General features: G+C 37.5%; 1 protein-coding gene across 4 annotated transcripts in view; it reads right to left on the bottom strand.

Annotated features, from left to right (window-relative positions):
- Positions 1 to 23,163, bottom strand: part of UIMC1 (ubiquitin interaction motif containing 1) — a 111,243-nt gene that overhangs the window by 67,391 nt on the left and 20,689 nt on the right. For all 4 annotated transcript variants that reach the window (XM_046667490.1, XM_046667493.1, XM_046667492.1 and 1 more), the window contains 2 exons: positions 20,356 to 20,510; positions 4,237 to 4,321 (listed from right to left, as the gene is read on the bottom strand). In XM_046667490.1, the coding sequence (XP_046523446.1) occupies positions 4,237 to 4,321; positions 20,356 to 20,502 (232 nt within the window). In that variant the 5' untranslated portion in view covers positions 20,503 to 20,510. The remainder of the gene's footprint in view (positions 1 to 4,236; positions 4,322 to 20,355; positions 20,511 to 23,163) is intronic.

The following is a 23,163-nucleotide window of genomic DNA, read 5'->3' as shown; positions in this document are numbered from 1 at the left end:
GTTGATTTAACCTAAGAAAATCAATTAATACACCAAATCGAGAGAACAAAGGACAAAACCCACCTGATCATCTCAAAAGACATAGAAAAAGCATTTGAGAAAATTCAACACCCCTTTCAGGATAAAAATATTTTTAAATAATTAAAATAGTATATTTTATATGTATTTTACCACAATAAAAAAATTCTAATGAGCAAAGGATCTGAATAGACATTTCTCCAAAGAAGATATACAAATGGCCAATAAGCACATGAAAAGACGTTCAACATCAATCATTAGAGAAATGCAAATCAGAACTACACTGAGATACCACTATAAGCCCACTAAGCTGCCTATAATTTTTTAAAAGTGGAAAATAAGTGTTGACAAGGATGGGGAGGAAGTGGAACCCTCATACGATGCTGGTGGAAACATAAAATGGTGCGGCCACTTTATAAAACAGTCTGGCACTTTCTCAAACAATCAAATATTGAGTTACCATATGACCGATGAATTCCACTCCTAGGTATATATCCAAGAAAATAAAAACGTATGTCCACACAAAAATTTGTACATGAATGTTTACAGCAACGTTAGTCACAATAGCCAGAGTAGAAACAACCCAAATGTCCATCAAATAATGAATGGATAAACAATATGTGGTACATCCATATAATGGAATATTACTGGCAATAAAGGAATGAAGTACTGATACATGTCAAAACATGGATGAACCTGAAAACACTAAGCTAAGTGAAAGAAGCCAGTGACAAAAGACCCCATATTATATGATTCCATTTATATGGAATGTCTAGAATAGGCAAATCTATCGAGACAGAAAGTAAACTAGTAATTGCTTAGGGCTGGGTGGGATGAGGGCTTGAGTGACGGTAAGCATATGGTGTTTCTTTTAGGGGGTGATGAAAATGTTCTAGAATTAGACTGTGGTGATGGTTGCACAACACTGTTAATGGCTAAAAACCACTGTACACTTTAAATGAATGTACTGTATGTTGAATGAATTGCAGGGCATGTGAGTTATAACTCAACAAAGCAGTTCCCATAAAAAATGGAGAAATAGAGGCCAGCCCCATGGCACAGCGGTTAAGTTCGGCACACTCCACTTCAGCAGCCTGGGTTCGCAAGTTCAGATTCCAGGCATGGACCTACACACTGCTCATCAAGCCATGCTGTGGCAGGGTCCCACACATAAAGTGGAGAAAGATTGCCACAGATGTTAGTTCAGGGTGATGTGGGCTTGGTGAGCCGAAGAGTTGAAAGAAAGATTTCCTGGACTTTCAAGGCCTGGTAGTAGTGCTCCTTTATTCAGAGACTAGCATGGAGTAGCATGGGGATACAATCCAGTGGGCAGTGAAGAGCTGCAAACATGGCGTGAGAGTAGGGCTAAATTTATAAGGCATAGGTATGTGAGTTATCTGTTTACAAGACAAAGGAAAGATTATGTAAAAAAAAAGTTCGTTAAAGTGGTATTAGTGTAGGTGGGGTCTGGTTATTGGGTGGTCCTATAACTTTAGATAAGAACCAGATTGGATCAGGTCAGGACATCTTATGCTTCCTGGAGGATGATACAGATGAGTATGTAGGCCAGGACCCATTGGGCTTTTCTCCCTGGGGCATCCTTGATCCTCAAGGGCTAATCTTCCTCAGCAAAAAGAAAAAGAGAGAGAGAGAAATAAAGAATTTCTCAGAAAAACAAAAATAGAGAATTAATTGGCAACAGGTCTATACTACAAGAAGTGATAAAGGAAGCTCTTCCAGCAGAAAGAATATGATAATGGACAGAAACTATGTCCACAGAAACTATTATTTCTACGTAAAGAAATAAACAGTCCTTGAGATGGCACAAATAAAAGAAAGCATAGAATTCTTTATTTTTTATTTCCATTGCTCTAAAAGACAATTAACTATCTGAAGCAAAATAGCTTCACTGCATTGTATGTTATAAGATATGCAAAAGTAAAATGTATAGAAAATAACACAGATGAGGGTAGAAGAGAATTGGGAGTATAATGTTACAGTCTTTACACAACGTGAAGAAATATAACATTATTTGAAGGTGACTGTGATTAATTAAATATGTTTATTGTAAACTCTACAGCAAACACTAAACAGGTTTTTGTTGTTTGTTTTTTAAAGATTTTATTTTCCCTTTTTCTCCCAAATCCCCCCAGTACATAGTTATATGTTTTTAGTTGTGAGTCCTTCTAGTTGTGGCATGTGGGATGCTGCCTCAGCATGGCTTGATGAGCGGTGCCACGCCCGCACTCAGGATTTGAAGTGGGGAACCCCTGAGCTGCTGAAGCAGAGCGCGTGAACTTAACCACTCAGACACAGGGCCAGCCCCACACTAAACAGTTTTTAAAAGAGCTATAAGTAATAATTCAATAGTAGAAATAAAATGGAATCATAAAACAACACTAAAAAAAAAAAGGACAGAAAAAAAGAAACAAAGAAAACCAGAACAAATAAACGGCTTTCAAAATGGTAAATTTTAATCCAATCATCAGTAATTACGATTAAAAGACAGAAGTTGTCAGAATGGATAAAAAAGAATGGCACAACTAAATAAAAAACTAAAACTCCATTTGACTATAAAGACCCAGAACAACCAAGCAGACAACTATCAACAGTCTACAAATGGTGACAAAAACTTAACTATCAATTGATACAGATTATTTCATCTCAAAAACTAACTACTATCAATAACTCTAAAGACTGAAAGTAACCTGAGTACATTTAACAGATCCAACCATAGTGACAACCATCTCTAGATATAACACGATATAAACAAAGAGCTGTTTGTGGTTAATTTTACAAGACTCAGAATTATACTTTAAACCAACAAGGTTCAAATTAACAGTGAAAAAAGCCTTGGTTATCTTCAATCAACTGCTGTAATAATTTCAACTAGCTATTGTACTTTCTGAAAAATTCACTGAAATACTTGAACATCTCACATCACGTTAAAATGCAAAAAATAATAATTATTAAATAACTTCACAATTAAGTAACAAAGTGAGAAGAGAAAGCAAAAGCTCCAACAAATGGAATTTCCTAAGTGAAAAGACCAGTAAGTGTCTTTTGTTATTCATAACAATCCTCTTTCAACCACACCTGTGTTTAAGTTAATGAGTTTACTTTTGGAAAGGCCCTAAGGATGGGGAGCTGACTGCCAGGGGAACCAACCTTGTGATTAAAGGGTTGGAACTTTCAGTCCCACCCCCCAACCTCCAGAGGGAAGAGAGAAGGGCTGGCTGGAGGTCCAATTAATCACCAATGGAAAATGATTTAATCAATCATGCCTGGATAATGACACCTCCATAAAAATCCCTAAACTACAGGGTTTAGAAAGCTTACACTTGGTGAACTTGTGGAGGTACCAGAAGGGTGACACACCTAGAGAGCATGGAAGCTCTCAACCTCTTCCCCCACATCTTGCCTTATGCATCTCTTCCATCTGGGTGTTCCTGAGTTAGATCCTTTATAATATAAACAAGTCACCTACTAAGTAAACTGTTTCCCTGAGTTCTCTGAGCCATTTTAGCAAATTAACTGAACATGAGGCGAGGGTCATAGAAACCTCTGATTTATAGCCAATCAGTGAGAAGCACAGGTAACAACCTGGACTTACAATTGGCATCTAAAATGATGGTAGTCCTGTGGGACTGCGGGATCTGACACTATCTGCAGGTAGTGTTAGGGTTAAGCTAAATTGTAGGACACCCAGTCAGTGTCTGCTAAAGAGCTGGAGAACCGCTTGGTGTGGAGAAAAAACCCCTACACATCTGATGACCGTAGTGAAGGACTGAGAGTAAAGGAGACACAAAGAAGAGTTTCTCCGTTATAATTTTAATGACAAAAATAGTAATAAGTACCATTATTTGAGCCACCAAGTGACTCTCTAAGTGTTATTATCTGCATTTTATTGAGGAAACAGAGATAGGCTGAAAGCATTAATCTGCCTAAGGTTCACACAGTAAGGGCTGAAACAAGGATTAAGATTCAAGTGTGCCTAACTCTGAAGGTCACATTTTTACTTTCAACATTCTGTCTCTAATAAGTTAATTATATAAGCTGTAGGTAATTGCAACTCCTAAAAATTCTGATGGAAACCAGAATAACAGGAAGCACACACACCCTTCTTCAGAGAAATCTCTTCCTAATGAAGAAACTAGTGTCAATTCTATAACCGTTGCAATTTATAAAACCATTCTTAACACAAAAACGAAAACATACGTGCAATTTTTCTTTTAGCCAGACACTTAGCTCTATTTGACTGTTTTGTCTTCATTTTCTGCAGTCCATTCTCCTCCTTTGGTTCCTGTTGCAAAACAAGAAATATGATCAGAATTGCTACTGTTAAAAGTAATATTCTTTCTACCTCCTCTACAGCTAACAGCAGCTACTGAGCCTCTGAAGAATCAGTGGCTGTTTAAATCTTCACAGAAAACATCAAAAAAAGATTTTTTAGGAAGGTGACTTCAGCGTCACGGTGGAGTGAGCTCGCCCAGGACTCTCTTCCCTCCAAATTACAACCAAAAGGAGCAACCGCATTCCAACAAAAAAATCCTAATAGCACAGTAATCGTCAGAGACCCAGAGCAGCAAAACGGTGGAGAGGCTGGAGCCCCCCTCAGAGGAGCTGGAAGAGGGTAAGAGAGAACTTTTCTCCCTCCCCTAAAGACTGGGATCGCAGCTGCGGGGGTGGGGCCGCATGTCCAGGGTATCCTCCAGGACTCCCACAGGCCACTGCAGCAGAAACCCTCTAATGGAGGAAAGCTTTCGCAAAGGGGGACCCCATCAAGCCAAGGCCCCAGGAAACCAGAGAGTGAGAGCTAATTAGAATCGAGGTCTGCGTGCAAGAGAAAGTATCCCTCCTCCCCCAACCCACGCTGTGTGCCACCATAACGGCTGAAGGTAGAGGGCTCAGAACCTGCTGGCTTCCACCCCATCTAGTGAAGACAGGCTGTAACTGCAATCGAATAACAGCATTAGGCACAAAAACCACTCCTCTACCATCCAGCAATGTATAAAAGCTCCAGACCAGAAGGAAAACAATAAAAACACAGAAGTATGTCCTGAAGACTTGGAAATAGGTAAACTAAGTGACAGTGAATTCAGAATAGCTATCATCAAAAAACTCAATGAGGTAAAGGGTAATATAGAGAAACATGTCAATGAGTTCTAGAGTTACTTCACAAAAGAGACTGAAACTATAAACAAGAATCAATCAGAAATACCAGAGATTAAAAAATACAATGGATAAGATAAAACAGAATATGGATTCCCTGAATGCCCATGTAGACACCAGAGAGGAGAAAATTAGCATAATCGAGGATAGACAGATTGAATGGCTCCAGACAGCGGAAGAAAGAGAACTAAGGATGAAAAAACTGAGGAAAATCTCTGAAAAATAGCCAACTCAATGAGAAAATGCAACTTAAGAATCATCGGTATTCCTGAGGGAGTGGCAAAGGAAAATGGAGCATAAAGTGTGCTGAAAGAAATAATAGCAGAGAACTTCCCAAATCTACAGATTGAGAGAAATGTGTGTGGAGGAAGCTTTCAGATCTCCTGGATTTGTGCATGTAAAAAGAACTACTGGAAGGCATATAGTAGTAAAAATGGCAAAAATGAATGACAAAGAAAGAATACTTAGGGCAGGAAGGCAGAAGAAAATAACCTACAAAAGAACCTCTATCAGACTTTCAGCAGATTTCTCTACAGAAACCTAACAAGTTACGAGACATTCCAATGACATATTCAAAGCTTTGAAGGATAAAAATCTTCAGCCAAGAATACTCTATCCAGCAAAAATATCCTTCAGATATGAGGGAGAAATTAAATCTTTTGCAGACAAACAAAAGCTAAGGGACTTAGTAGCCACAAGACACCCCCTGCAAGAAATCCTCAAGGCTCTCATAACTGAAAAAAGAAAAAAGGGAGAAAGGGGTCATAAAACACAGACTAGGGAGACAAATAGATAGAACCAGAATAGGATAGCAAATATTCAACTATAGCATTAGGATAAAGGTAAGGAAATCACCAAAGCAAAGACAATCTTATCACTCTAACCACAGACTCACAACACAAGTTGGAATAAGAGATGGAAATAATAATTTAGGAGGGGAGGAGGAAAGGGACTAAATCAGTTTAGACTAAGGAAGTAAGAGGCCACCAGAAAATGGACTATGTTATGCACAAGATTCTGAATACAAACTTCAAGGTAGCCACTAAACTTAAAAACAGAACAGAGACACAAAACACAAATAAGGAAAAAGCTAAGAAACCCAGCATAAGAAACTGCATAAGTCAATGGGTAGGCTAAAACACACAGGACGAGAAACAAATGAAATGCGGAAAAACCAGAAAACGAGCAACAGAATGACAGCATTAAGCCCTCATGCATTAATAATCACCCTCAACGTAAACGGACTGAACTCTCCAATAAAAAGACACAGAGTGAAAAGACAGATTAAAGAATAAGATCCAACAATTTGTTGCCTCCAGGAAACACACCTCAGCTCCAAGGACAAACACAGGCTCAGAGTGAAGGGGTACAAGGCGATACTCCAAGCCAATAGCAAACAAAAGAAAGCAGGTGTCGCAATACTTATATCAGACAAAACAGATTTCAAGATAAGGCAGGTAAAGAGAGACATAGAGGGCCAATATATAATGATCAAAGGGATACTTCATCAAGAAGAAATAACACCTATAAATATCTATGCACCCAACACAGGAGCACCAAAGTTCATAAAGCAACTTTAAACAAACCTAAAAGAAGATATCAAAAATAACACAGTAATAGTAGGGGACCTCAACACCCCACTCACATCAATGGACAGATCATCCAGACAGAAAATCAACACGGAAACAGTGGAGCTAAACGAAAAGGTAAAACAGCTGGACTAAATAGACATATAGAACACTCCATCCAAAAACAGCAGAATACACACTCTTCTCAAGCACACATGGAACATTCTCAAGGATAGACCATATGTTGGGAAACAAGGCAAGCCTCTACAAATCTAAAAAAATTGAAATAATAACAAGCATCTTCTCTGATCATAATGCTATAAAGCTATAAATTAATTACACGAAAAAAGCTGAGAAAGGCACAAAGATGTGGAGACCAAACAATATGCTATTGCACAAGCAATAGCTCATTGAAGAAATTAAAGAAGAAATAAAAAAATATCAGGAGACAAACGAAAATCATAACATGCTATACCAACTCATATGGGATACAGCAAAAGCTGTATTAAGAGGGAAATTCATCACAATACAGGCACATCTTAACAAACAACAAAAATCGCCAATAAGCAATCTTAAACTACACTTAACTGAATCAGAGAAAGAAGAACAAACAAAGCCCAAAGTCAGCAGGAGAGAAATAATAAAAATCAGAGCAGAAGTAAATGCTACTGAAACAAAAAAGGCAGTAGAAAGGATCAATGAAACCAAGAGCTGGTTCTTTGAGAAGATAAATAAAACTAACAAACCCCTAGCCAGACTTACAAAGAAAAAAAGGGAGAAAGCTCAAATAAACAAAATCAGAAATGAAGGGGGAGAAATAACAACAGACTCTGCAGAAACACAACGGATTATAAGAGAATACTACGAAAAACTATATGCCAGCAGAATGGATAACCTACAGGAAATTGATAAATTCTTGGACTCCTACAATCTCCCAAAGCTCACTCAAGAAGCAGGCAATTTGAACAGACCAATCACAAGAAAAGAGATTGCAACAGCCATCAAAAACATCCCAAAGAATAAAACCCCAGGACCAGACGGCTTTCCTGGGGAATTCTACCAAACTTTCAGAGAGGATTTAATACCTATCCTTTTCAAGCTATTCCAAAAAATTAGGGAGGATGGAGCACTTCCTAACTCATTCTACAAGGCCAACATCACGCTGATAGCAAAACCTGACAAGGACACCACGAAAAAGGAGAACTACAGGCCAATATTGCTGATGAACATAGATGCAAAAATTCTCAACAAAATTTTGGCAACCCGAATACAGCAATTCATCAAAAGGATCATACATCATGATCAAGCGGGATTCATACCAGGGACACAGGGATGGTTCAACATCTGCAAATCAATCAACGTGATATACCACATCAACAAACTGAGGAATAAAAACCACATGATCATCTCAGTAGATGCAGAGAAAGCATCTGACAAGATCCAACAGCCATTTATGATAAAAACTCTCAACAAAATGGGGATAAAAGGGAACTACCTCAACATAATAATAAAGGCCATATATGACAAACTCACAGCCAATATCATACTCAATGGGCAAAAACTGAGCGCCATCCCCGAGAACAGGAACGAGACAAGGATGCCCTCTATCACGACTCTTACTTAACACAGTACTGGAGGTCCTGGCCAGAGCAATCAGGCAAGAAAAAGGAATAAAAGGAATCCAAATAGGGAGGGAAGAAGTGAAACTCTCGCTGTTTGCAGACAACATGATCTTATATATAGAAAACCCCAAAGAATCCATTGGAAAACTTTTAGAAGTAATCAACAACTACAGCAAAGTTGCAGGGTATAAAATCAATTTACATAAATCAGTAGCATTTCTATACTCTAATAATGAACTAACAGAAAAAGAACTCAAGAACACAATACCATTCACAATTGCAACAAAAAGAATACCTCGGAGTGAACTTAACTGAGGAAGTGAAAGACCTATACAACGTAAACTACAAGGCTTTTCTGAAAGAAATGGATGACGACATAGAGATGGAAAGACATTCCATGTACATGGATTGGAAGAATAAACATAGTTAAAATGTCCATTCTACCTAAAGCAATCTACAGATTCAATGCCATCCCAATCAGAATCCCAATGACATTCTTTACAGAAACTGAACAAAGAATCCTAAAATTCATATGGGGCAACAAAAGACCCCGAATTTCTAAAGCAATCCTGAGAAAAAAGAACAAAGCTGCAGGCATCACAATCCCTGACTTCAAAACATACTACAAAGCTACAGTAATCAAAACAGCATGGTACTGGTACAAAAACAGGTGCACAGATCAATGGAACAGAATTGAAAGTCCAGAAATAAAACCACACATCTATGGACAGCTAGTCTTCAACAAAGGAGCTGAGAGCATAAAATGGAGAACAGAAAGTCTTTTCAACAAATGGTGCTGGGAAAACTGGAAAGCCACATGTAAGAGAATGAAAATTGACTGTTCTTTTTCACCATTCACCAAAATAAACTCAAAATCGATCAAAGACCTAAAGCTGAGACCTGAAACCATAAGGCTTCTCGAAGAAAATGTAGGCAGTACTCTCTTTGACTTCAATATTAAAAGGATCTTTTCAGACACCATGTCTTCTCAGAGAAGGGAAACAATAGAAAGAATAAACAAATGGGACTTCATCAGACTAAAGAGCTTCTTCAAGGCAAAGGAAAACAGGATTGAAACAAAAAAACAACCCACTAACTGGGAAAAAATATTTGCAAGTCATACATCCGACAAAGGCTTAATATCCATAATATATAAAGAACTCACACAACTCAACAACAAAAAATCAAACAACCCGATCAAAAAATGGGCAGGAGACATGAACAGACATTTCTCCAAAGATATACAGATGGCCAATAGGCACATGAAAAGATGTTCATCATTGCTGTGCATCAGGGAAATGCAAATCAAGACTATACTAAGATATCACCTAACACCCATTAGAATGACAAAAATAACTAAAACAGATAGTAATAAATGCTGGAGCAGTTGTGGAGAAAAAGGAACCCTCATAGACTGCCGGTGGGAATGCAAACTGGTGCAGCCACTATGGAAAACAGTATGGAGATTCCTCAAAAAATTAAAAATAAAACTACCATACGATCCAGCAATCCCACTACTGGGTATCTATTCAAAGAGCTTGAAGTCAGCAATTCCCAAAGTCCCATGCACCGCAATGTTCACTGCAGCATCATTTACAATAGCCAAGACATGGAAGCAACCTAAGTGCCCATCAACTGATGACTGGATAAAGAAGATGTGGTATATATATATACAGTGGACTACTCCTCAGCCATAAAAAAGAACAAAATCGTCCCATTTGCAACAACATGGATGGAACTTGAGGGAATTATGTTAAGTGAAATAAGCCAGATAAAGAAGGACAATCTCTGTATGACTCCACTCACACGAGGAATTTAAAAATGTAGACAAAGAGAACAGATTAGTGGCTACCAGGGGAAAGGTGAGGTGGGGGGTGGGCACAAAGGGTGAAGGGGTGCACCTCCAACACAAGTGACAAACAACAATGTACAAGTGAAATTTCACAAGATTGTAACCTATCATTAACTCAATAAAAATTTTTTTTTTTAAAGATTCTTTACAAAACAAAAAGGAAAATATGTAGATCTGGAACCAACAAAAATAAAAATTTATAATATACTGACATTATTATCTGTCACATACATGCTCATGTAAAAATTGGCCCATCTGCAAAATACCAGTAAGCATGCACCCAAGTTCAGAGAATGCTTCGTTCAAGGTTTAAAAATCAATAATAATGTTTAAACTCAGCGCACACTCATTTATTTAAAATCAGTACTTAAAAAAGCAATAGAACAACTGGGGAAAAATATGTAATATATTTATCAGATAGAGGGCTAAGTTTCCCTTTATACAAAGAGCTCTTACATTCACTAAAAAGACCACTATTTAGTCTCCCCCTAAAGACAAAGGACATAAGACACTTTACAGAAAAACATACATATGGGGCTCATAAGTATATGAAAAGATGCTCAATTTGACTTTGGAAACGCAAATCAAAACAATTACATAGATACTTTTTTTAACCTATATTAATAGTAAAAATGAAAATGTTTTATGAAACACTTAATGTTGGGAAACAAGTACATCTTATACCATGGGATAAAATGGATGCAATATGTTTAGAGGGCAAAATTGACAATAACCTCTAAAATCATAAATATACACACTCTTTGTCCAGAAATATACTTCTAGCAATTTATTCTACAGATACACTCACACATAATCACAAAGACGTGTGCACAATAATGTTCAGAGTAGAATGTTTTGTCATTGTAAAAGGCTGTAAACAACTTCAATCAATGTTACTGAAAGTATGATCTACAGATGGGTGACAATCAACACACTGCTTGTGACTGGTCTGTAACAAAATAAGTACAGAAACTAAGAATAAGCATTTATAAACTTTTACAGCAATCTGACATTGCTACATCATCAATGCACATGATAAGTGGATTTCCATGGTGGAAGATGCAGACTACTTATCTGCAGAATGACCAGTTTATAATATGCGATATTTTAAGCATAGCCATTAAAATCTAAGGTATTAAATATCTGAGAAATGTAGACATTATTTTATAACATTATTTTAACTATCATTTTAATTTTTAATCAAGCCTATTTTGAATGTAGCAGCAGTGAAACAACTGATGATCCAAGTGATTGTGAAGAAATGAAGAACAAAAGTTTCATTCTAGTTTTACTTAGAAGTTTGATCCTTCACACACTGAGTTTGGTTTCATATTTTTACAAAAGGAATTAATGCGAAGGATGACAGTCAGAGTGTCTTATTTCTAACTATGTACTGACTAATGAAATATCAAAATTTAAACATTTATATAGAAAACAAAGAATAAGTTCAAAATCAAAAGAATTCTTTGAAAGAGTACTGAATTAATAAGCTGACACATCTCCTTGATATTTCATACGTAAGTATTAATACTTTGTAGACTTCTTATAAATATTGGATTTGCTAAGACTAAAGAAACTATATAAAATTTTCGAGAAGTTAATAAAAGACTTCAAAGCTGTCTGCTTGGAAATGCTGGTTGAATCTGAGGCAAAGTAGGTGGCTCAAGTACCATATTCCAATGACAACACAGCTCGAAATACTCAGGAAGTAGACGATGATACGGAAGACCAATTAATAAAACAAAGCTACAAACGTACTTTTCATAGCAACTTCATAAATGCACATGTACTGGTACACAACAATTCTTTTAGGAAATGTGTGATGAACTTGATGGTATAAAAATTCTCTTTCAGCTTCACTGTCAACAAATGTTAGCTAAGTTTTTAACTGTATAAAACCATACACTGGGGTTGGCCCCCATGGCTGAGTGGTTACGTTCTCACACTCTGCTACAGCGGCCTAGGGTTTCGCTGGTTCAAATCCTGGGCACAGACATGGCACTGCTCATCAGGCCATGCTGAGGCGGTGTCCCACATGCCACAACTAGAACTCACAACTAAAAATACACAACTATGTTCTAGGAGGCTTGGGGGAGAAAAAGGAAAAATAAAATCTTAAAAAAAAAAAAAACCATAAACTTTGGCAAAAGAACTGAGAGTGAATATTTAATACATTTTAGATCTAAGACTAAAAAGTAGAGATGAGAATAGAAGAAAAATATGTAATTATATATTGTAATAATGTAGAAATGATGCAACTAACAAATGAGAGAAGACAGAAATGGAAAGTACAATAAGTTCATTGACAAGGGCTTGCCCTGTCGCCAAGTGGTCAAGTTTGCACACTCTGCTTTGGTGGCCCAGGGTTTCGCTGGTTCACATCCTGGGCATGGACATGGCACTGCTTGTCAGGCCATACTGAAGTGCATCCCACATAGCACAACTAGAAGTACCTACAACTGGAATATACAACTATGTATTGGGGGGTTTGGGGAGAAGAAGAAGAAGAAGAAAAATACAAAAAGAAGATTGGCAACAGATGTTAGCTCAGGTGCCAAAAAAATAAATAAGTTCATTGACTATTTCTGGGTTAGAAGTTAAAGTCCAAGGATACTATTTACAACTGACAAACCAGATTATAGAAAGCTAAATAAGAAAAAAAGGAAGAAAAGGAATTATAAAAGGCATTAATATAAACTAATGTCTACAACATAAAATATATGTCTTCCTAAGTACCAAAAGATATGCCAAAACAGAGAGCCAAAAAAACAAAGAATATAGAAAAAGAAATATAGTGAATGTAACAGAATCTAACAAGATGCAACTCAAGGCTATATATGAGAGACTCATCTATAATAAAGTGATCAATAATTGTTGAAAATGAAAAGTCTAGAAGATAATGGTAATTACCTAAATCTGAATCTCTCCAAATACCCTCCAGAAAAACCACAAGACCAACAAAGGCCAAAAATAACATCTATGACCAATGTCTTCAGCATTATTAGGAGACAGAACAAACCATGAACTTCAAATAATCAGCAAGCAGAGAAATAAACAACAAATTCCACCAGAGCTCCCAACACTGCTGCAAGTCTGCAGGTACACAAAACAGAGGAAGGGGTGGCTTAACGGACTCCATGAAAAATAATAAAAAGAGAGTGAAGAACTTAAAGCACAGACAAAATTACCCTCAGAATTAGAAAGTCTAACACTAAGAAACACCAGAAAACCAATCACTAAGCACAGGTCCAAGATGTGGTACTTCACACAACTGGCCTCATTAAAGGGCTTAACAGTGAGATGAACCAAAAGTGGCAACCACAGAGACGCACTGCTACTGAAAGAGAAGGATATAAAAAGAGAAGAGGTGGTGTCCCTCAGATTTATAGAAGGAAAAGAAAAAAATGAGAAACAAAAATGAAGGTCCTGAGGAAAAAAATGAGACATGTCAATCTCTCCTTTCTACCCTCTAAGCCCACTAATATCTGTAACACCATGCACTAAAAAAACTGTATTTCACTAAAGTAACAAAAAGAAAAGCTTTTAAGCTAGGCCATCTGTCCAATAAATGATAGAAATAAAAAAAGAAATACCAAACTTAGTGACTATTAAAACAGAAAGAGAAACTTCAAATAAGAACATTTCAGCTTATGAACATTCTTCCCTAAACACTAACCCAGAAAAGAAAAGAAAATTAACACAACATTCCAAACAGATTTCAAAGAAGCATCTGGATATTAAGGAAAAATTAGAATCAGAAATTAAAAATTCAGGGGCTGGCCCCGTGGCCAAACAGTTGGGCTCACCCACTCTGCTTCGGTGGCCCAGGGTTTCACCGGTTCGAGTTCTGGGCGGACATGGCACCGCGCATTGGGCCATGCTGAGGTGGCATCCCACGTACCACAGCTAGAAGGACCCACAACTAAAATATATACAACTATGTACTGGGGAGCTTTGGGGAGAAAAAGGAAAAATAAAATCTCTAAAAAAAAAAAAAAAAAAGAAATTAAAAACTCAGACCATAATCAGACAAGAAGGAACAAATGGAATGAAAATTGATAAAACTTAGGAAACTGAAGATAGACAAAACAACCTCAAAAAAAAAAACAAAAAAGAATTACTGGGTTTCCAAAGGAAAACAGATTCAGGTAAAAATCAAACAAGGGCCACTGAAGAAATAGAAGAAAACAAATGAGAGAACAGAAAAAATAACCTACAAGAAACATTGTTCAGAGAAAAGAACAAAATGTAAACAGGTATACTAAATTTCACATAAAAAGAAGGGCTATTAAGAAAACATGTGTGGGCTTATTTTTGCTTTAAAGCAACATCTGAAGAATAAACAAGAAATGAATAGGGCAGGCCTGATGGCTCAGTGGTTAAGTGTGCATGTTCCACTTCGGTGGCCTGGAGTTCATCGGTTTGAATCCTAGGTGCAGACATGGTACCGCTTGGCAAGCCATGCTGTGGTACGCGTCCCACATATAAAGTAGAGGAAGATGGGCATGGACGTTGGCTCAGGGACAGTCTTCCTCAGCAAAAAGAGGAGGATTGGCAGCAGATTTTAGCTCTGGGCTAATCTTCCTCAAGAAAAAAAAAAAGAAAGAAAGAAATGAATAAAATTGGTTACCAACAAGGGTGAGGTATGTGGAATAAGGAGTACAGGATGGAGAAGCAGGACAATTTCAGTTTCTCTACAGATCTTTCTCTACAGATCTGACTTGTTCAATAGAGCAAACATTCTACACATGCAAAAATAAAATTAAATTAACAAGGATTTGTAGAAAACTAAAAATCAATGCAAAAGCAATCAATAAGATGGTAGATTTTAATTAAAGTATCTCAATAACTATTAAATATAAATGATCTAAACACACCAACTTAAAAAAAGAGAGACTGTCAGATTGCATAAAAACAAAGACTAAACTGTGTGCTATCTACAAGAAACCCAATTACAACATCAAGACATAGGTCAAAAGTTAAAATATCAACAAATGGTGCTGGGAAAACTGGATATCCACATGGAAAAGAATAAAGTTGGACTCTCATCTTAAACCATATACAAAAGCTAATAAAAAGTGGATCAAAGACCTAAATGTAAGAGCTAAAATTTAAAAACTCTTAGAAGAAAACATAGGAGGAAAACTTCATGACGCTGGATTTGGCAATGAAGTCTTGAATACGCCGCCAAAAGCACAAGCAACAAAAGAAAAAATAAATACTGGACTACAGGTATATCTTGGAAATATTGCAGGTTCAGTTCCAGGCCACCTCAATAAAGCAAATATCACAATAAAGCGAGCTACACAAATTTTTTGGTTTCCCAGTGCATATAAAGGTTATGTTTACACTATACCATAGTCTATTAAGTGTGTACTAACATTACATCTAAAAAACAATGTACCTCCCTTAATGAAAAAACACTTTATTGCTAAAACATGCTAACCATCATCTGAGCCTTCTGCGAATTGTAACCTTTTTGTTGGTGGAGACTCTTGCTGCGATGCTGATGGCTGCTGACTATCAGGATAGTCAGGTTGGGGTGGCTGTGGCAATTTCTTAAAATATGACAAAAGTGAAGTCTGCCACATCAACTGACTGACCCTTCCTTTCACAAACGATTTCTCTGTAGTGTGTGATGATGTTTGATGGTACTTTACCCACAGTAGAACTTCTTTCAAAATTAGAGTCAATCCTCTCAAACCCTCCCACTGCTTTATCAACTAAGTTTATGTCACATTCTAAATGCTTTGTTGTCATTTCAACAATCTTCACAGCATCTTCACCAGGAGCAGATTCCATCTCAAGAAACTACTTTTTTTGCTTATCCATAAGCAGCAATTCCTCATCCATTAAAGTTTTATCATGAGATTGCAGCAATTCAGTCCCACCTTCAGGCTCAAGTGCACTTCTAATTCTAGCTCTCTTGCTATTTCCACCACATCAAAAACTACTTCCTACACTGAAGTCTTGAACTCCTCCAAGTCGTCCATGAGGGTTGGAGTCAGTTTCTTCCAAACTCCTGTTAACGTTCATATTTTGACCTCTTCCCATGAATGTTCTTAATGGCATCTAGAGTGGTGAATTCTTTCCAGAAGGTTTTTAATTTACTTTGTCCAGACCCATTAGAGGAATCACTATCTATGGCAGCCACACCCTGATGAAACGTATTTCTTAAATAATAACATCTGAAAGTCAAAATTACTCCTTGATCCATGGTCTGCAGAATGGATGTTGTACTAGCAGACACGAAAACATTAATCTTGTTATACATCTCCATCAGAGCTCCTGGGTGACCAGGTGCATAGTCAATGAGCAGCAAAATTTTAATCTTTTTTTCTGAGCAGTAGGTCTCAACAGTGGACTTAAAATATTCAGTAAATCATGTTGTAAACAGATGTGCTGGCATCCAGGCTTTGTTGTTCCATTTATAGAGCAAAGGAAGAACAGATTTAGCACAATTCTTAAGGGTCCTAGGGTCTGGAAGGGTAAATGAGCACTAGCTTCAACTTAAAATCGTCAGGTGCATTAGCCCCTAACTAGAAAGCCTGTCCGGGGTTAAGTGGTTAAGTTTGCGTGCTCCACTTCAGCAACCCAGAGTTTCGCCAGTTCGGATCCTGGGCACGGACCTAGCACTGCTCATCAAGCCATGCTGAGGCAGCATCCTACATAGCAGAGCCAGAAGGACCTACAACTAGAATACACAACTATGTACTGGGGGGTTTGAGGGAGAAGAAAAAAAAAGAAGATTGGCAACAAATGTTAGCTCAGGTGCCAATCTTTAAAAAAAAAAGGCCTGCAATTTGAAGCTTTGAAGCCAGGCATTGACTTCTCCTCTCAAGCAATGAAAAGTCCTAGCTGGTATCTTCTGCCAATAGAAGGCTGTTTCATCTACACTGAAAATATGTTGTTTAGCATAGCCACCATCATTAATGATCTTAGCTAGATCTTCTGGATAACTTGCTGCTTCACCATGCACTTTTACGTTATGGAGATGGTTTCTTTCCTTCACCCTCATTAACCAACTTCTGCTGGCTTCGAACTTTTCTTCTGCAACTTCCTCACCTCTCTCAGCCTTCACAGCATTGAAGAGACTTAGAGCCTTGCTCTGAATTAGGCTGTTGCTTAAGGGAATGTTGTGGTTGGTTTGATCTTCTATCCAGACCACTACAAGTTTGATACTGGCAATAAGGCTGCTTCACTTTCTTATGATTTGTGTGTTCACTGGAGTAGCATCATTTTTTTTTGGTGGGGAAGACTGGCCCTGAGTTAACATCTGTTGCCAATCTCCCTCCTTTTGCTTGAGGAAGATTGTCTCTGAGCAACCATTTGTGCCAATCCTCCTCTATTTTCTATGTGGTACACCGCCACAGCATGGCTTGATGAGCTGTATGTAGGTCCATGCCCGGGATCCAAACCTGCAAACCCTGGGCGACTGAAGTGGAGCGCATGAATTTACCCTCTACACCACCAGGCCAGCCACCTGGAGTAACACTTTTAATTTCCTTCAAGAACTTTTCCTTTGCATTCACAACTTGGCTAACTGTTTGGTCTAAAAGGCCCGGCTTTTGGCCTATCTCAGATTTCAACATGCCTCCCTCACTAAACTTAACCATTTCTAGCTTTTGATTTCAAGTGAGAAATGTGTGACTCTTCTTTACACTTGAACACCTAGAGGCCACTGTAGGGTTATTAATTGGCCTAATTTCAATATTGATCTGTCTCAGGGAACAGGGAGCCCCAAGGAGAAGGAGAAAGATGGGGGAACCACCAGTTGAGAGAGCAGTCAGAACACACACAATATTTGTTGATTAGATAAGTGGGATGGGATGCAGCTGTAGAGGATCATACTAAGTCAAGAGGGCTTCGAAGGTGGTGAATACAGGTGCTCAGACTATTTGTTAAGACTATGTATTGACAGTTTATGCACTCTCCTACATGTATGACATATTTGACAATCTAAAAAAATTTAAGGAGATAGATCTGTGTGCTGTTATAGAAGGCTCTCCAAGAAATATTAAGTGAAAAAGCAAAACAGTATGTGTAGCATGATTCCTTTCCTGTAAAAGTCTTTTTTTTTTTAATTTTATTTTTTGTGAGGAAGATTGGCCCTGAGCTAACATCTGTGCCAATCTTCCTCTATTTTATATGGGATGTCACCAGAGTGGCTTGACAAGCGGTGCTAGGTCCACGCCTGGGATCCAAACCTGCAAACCCTGGGCACCGATGGATGTGGAGCCCGTGAACTTAACCACTACCCACCAGGCCAGTCTCTAAAAGTCTTTATTGATGGCATATGCATAAAGAGTTTTTTTTTCTGGAAGAATACCGAAGAAATTATTACCTTTCATTAAACGTACATTCACTGAGGTGTTCATCTTCATTTTATACCTCTCTATATTGTTTTGTTTTCAGACAGTTTTGATCTGTTTCTATTTTGTTTTCATTTTTTATCACATATGTATATAACTTTTTAACATATCTGTGTGTGTATATAACTATTTTATTTTTGTTATTATTAAGACAGGCTATCCAAGTGGTAGAACTGATGGATTGTTTTGTTTCCTTCTTTATACACTTTTACACCTTAAAAATGAATTATTTAGACAAAATCCTAATTAAAAATTAGACTATGAGGAAATTCAAAAAAATAAATACCCAATAGAGATATGAAAAAATGTTTAATCTTGCTGATTATTACAAATAAACAACTTTTTGACTATCAAATTGGGAAAAATTTTTTTAAAATGTGGTAGTAGTCTTGGCAGGGGGACAAGGAAACTAATGAAGTGCTGATAAGATCCTATACTAGACTAGATTGTGAAGGCTCTGATAGAGTATACCATACTGAAATTCTAAACTCATCTTGTACAGATCATGGAGTCAAAGATTTTTAAGCAAGCAAGTGCAAAGATCGAAAATCTGAACTGTTAAAAGAAAATTGCAGTAAGCTAAGTGAAACGTAGAGAGATAAAACTGAAGGGAGAGAAGCAAGTTCAAAGTCTGTTAACAAGAACTCAAAGAACAGATCATCAGAAAAAGAAATACAAGAGGGAGAATAGACCTGAGGTAAAAAGAGGTAAAAACTAAAGGATGTGGTGAATGATTAGGTAAAACAGATGAGAAAGAGAAAAGAGTTAAAGATAATTTGGAGCTTTATAACTTGAGGCAAATGAGTGGTTCTACCATCAAATGAGATAGAAAATAAAGAAGAAAGAAGCAAACTTGGAGGAAAAAACAATGACTTAGTTCATTGCCTTATTCAATGTGACCTACAGGCAGATGGAAATCTCCAATAAACAAATGGAAATAGGGAACAAAAGAGAGACCTTAATATCTAGAGCAGTGCTGTCTAATAAAACTTTTTACAACGAAGGAAATGTTCTATAACAGTGCTGGCAAATACAGCAGACGCTAGACTGACGTGGCTATGATCACTTGAAATGTGACTAGTCCAACAGAGGAACTAATTTTTACTTATAATTAATTTAAATTTAAATAGCTACAGGTGAATATTTGCTATCACATTGGACAGACTATATCTAGAGACTTAAAGGGCATTTACATTCTCTTTCTCTTACTTTCTAGACACACGAAAATTAAGATTTACGTCTGATTTAGATTATTCAAATAGTGTTTTTTTGTCACCTGAGCTAACAACTTGCCAATCTTCTTTTTGCTTTTTCTCCCCAAATTCCCCCAGTAGATAGTTGTATACTTGTAGTTGTGGGTCCTTCTAGTTGTGGCATGTAGGACGCCGCCTCAACATGACCTGATGAGCAGTGCCATGTCCAAGCCCAGGATCCGAACCGGCGAAACCCTGGGCCACTGAAGCGGAGCATGCAAACTTAACCACTCGGCCACAGGGCTGGCCCCTCAAATAGTTTTAAAATACCACCTTGGGTTAATATATTACAAAACTGAGGAACTATGATCCATCCTCAGCCAAACAGTATAATTACTTCCTTTTAAGTAATTCTTAATTCCATTTACAAATCAAAATGAAGCTGAATAAAAACTGAATGGTCTGGAAGCTGGCACTGAGGTACAGTTGCAAAACAAACCAGTCATGGATAAGGAGGCCTCGTTTGAGACCTAGAGCTTCACTCTTCAGAATACTGACCTCTCCATCACTATCAGATATCACAATGAATGCATCCTCAAGTCTACGCTTCCTCTTCACAGTGACAGAACTGGTAGTTTCTGCATCTTTCTTCTCCAGGTTCTGAGCTTCAGAGGCTTCTTTAACTTTTTTCTTTCTCCGTGGCATCTTTTTGTCTGAAATAAAAGGACAAATAATTTACTCAAAGAACAAGTTTTCTAGACGCTATCTGTAATTTGGTCATGTAAAAGAAAAAGATATCCACCTAATAGAAGGAAAACTAGATTTCTGAACTTTTCACTACTCATTAAAATTTGTATTATTTCTACAGAGGAAAACACATAAATATCTTCAGAGAAATTGCAATAAAAATAGTATTTATCCTTGTTCCTTAAACATTAACTTAGACAAAACTGGTTCTCTTGACTACATAAACATAATTTATCTAAAAGGCTTTTTTTTAAAATACCAATGCCTCAACCTGACAAAGGACATGTCCAAAAAATCCACAGCTAATATCCTACTTAAAGGGAAAAGACCGAATGCTTTCTCCTTAAGATACGAACACCACAAGAATGTCGGGGCTAACCCCATGGCCTAGTAGTTAAGTTTGGCAAACTCCGCTTTGGCAGACCAGGTCAGGTTCCTGGGCGCACGGACCTATACCACTCAGCAGGCATGCTGTGATGGCAACCCAAATACAAAATAGAGGAAGACTGGCAGAGATGTTAGCTCAGGGCGAATCTTCGTCAAGCAAAAACAGGAAGATTGGCAACAGATGTTAGCTCAGAGGAAGTCTTCCTCAGAAAGAAAAAAAAAACAAGAATTTCTTTTTTCATCTTTTCTATTGAACATTATACTGGAGGCTCTAGGCAGGTCAATTATGCAAGAAAAAATAATAGATATCCAAATAGGAAAGGAAGAAGTAAAACTATCACTATTTGTGAATGACATGATCTCGTATATTAAAAGGAAAAAAAACTAAGAAATACGCTAAAAAAACTACTATAACTAATGAATAAAGTAAGCAAGATTGCAGGGAAAAATCAATTGCACTGCTATCCACTAGCAATAAAAAATCCAAAAATGAAATTTTGAAAATTCCACTTCTAATAGCACCAAAAGAAAAAATTGGGGGCCGGGCCAGCAGCGTACCAGTTAAGTTCACATGATCTGCTTTGGTGGCCCAGGGTTCACTGGTTTGGATCCCATGCATGGACCTACATACCACTTACCAAGCTATGCTGTGGCAGGCGTCCCACATATAAAGTAGAGGAAGATGGGCACAGATGCTAGCCCAGGGCCAATCTTCCTCAAAAAATTAATTAAATAAATAAAATTCTTATTTAACAAAGAAAGTGTAAGACTTGAACAGAAAACTTAAAAATATTGTTGAAAGGAATTAAAGAAGATCTAAGTAAATGCAAAGACATCCCATGTTCATGAATTGGACGACTTTATACTGTTAAGACAGCAATATTTCCCAAACTGCTCTACAGATACAACATAATCCTTAATAAAATCTCTACTGGCTTTTTCGTGGAAATAGACAAGCTAATCCTAAAATTCACATGGAAATACAAGAGTCCAAGAATAGCCAAAACAATCTTGAAAAAAAGGAACAAAGTTGCAGGACTCACATATCTCAATTTCAAAACTTACTACAAAAGCTGCAGTTAGTAAGACAGTGTGGCACTGGCACAAGGACAGACATGATGGAATAGAACTGAGAGTCCAGAGAACACCCACACATTTACTACCAATTGATTCTTAAAGATTTTTTATTTTTTCCTTTTTCTCCCCAAAGCACTCCCAGTACACAGCTGTATATTTTTAGTTGTGGGTCCTTCTAGTTGTGGCACGTGGGACGCCACCTCAGCATGGCTTGATGAGTGGTGTCAAGTCCGCATCCAGGATCCGAACCAGCGAAATCCTGGGCAGCTGAAGCTGAGGGCGCGAACTTAACCACTTGCCACGGGGCCGGCCCCAGCCAACTGATTCTTAACAAGGATGCCAAGATAATTCAATGGGGAAAGTATAGCCTTTTCAACAAATGGTACTGGGACAACTAGATATCCACATGCAAAAGAATGAAACTGGACCTCTCTCTCACATATACATAAAAGTTTCATGAAATGGATCAAAAAGATAAACATAAGAGCAAAATTTATAAAATTCTTAAGCAAAAACATAGGCATAAATCTTCGTGATCTTGGATAGGCAATGGTTTGTTACATACGACATTCAAAGTATAAGCAACATGGGGCCAGCCTGGTGGCGCAGCAGTTAACTTCGCATGTTCTGCTTCGGTGGCCTGGGATTCGCCAGTTCAGATCCCGGGTGCAGATATGGCACCGCTTGGCAAGCCATGCTGTGGTAGGCGTCCCACATATAAAGTAGAGGAAGATGGGCACGGATGTTAGCTCAGGGCCAGTCTTCCTCAGCAAAAAGAGGAGGACTGGCAGCAGACGTTAGCTCAGGGCTAATCTTCCTCAAAAGAAAAAAAGTATAAGCAACAAAAGAAAGAACAGATAAATTGGTCTTCATCTAAATTAAACACCTTTGTGCTCTAAACCATAAAATCAAGAAAGTGAAAAAAAGTGGAAAAAATATTTGCAAATCATCTATGTAATAAAGGAATTGTATCCAGAATATATAAAGAACTCTTGTAACTCAGTAAAAAAGGCAAATAAACCAATTAAAAAACATGCAAAGAATTTAAACAGACATTTCTCCAAAGAATATATACAAATAGCCAGTAAGCACATGAAAAGATGCTCAACATCATTAGTCATTAGGGAAATGCAAAGCCCATTATGATGGCTATAA

Source organism: Equus quagga, chromosome 7 (genome assembly GCF_021613505.1).
Source record: "Equus quagga isolate Etosha38 chromosome 7, UCLA_HA_Equagga_1.0, whole genome shotgun sequence".
Taxonomy (NCBI): Eukaryota; Metazoa; Chordata; class Mammalia; order Perissodactyla; family Equidae; genus Equus; species Equus quagga.
This window is presented reverse-complemented; position numbering and strand designations above follow the sequence as displayed.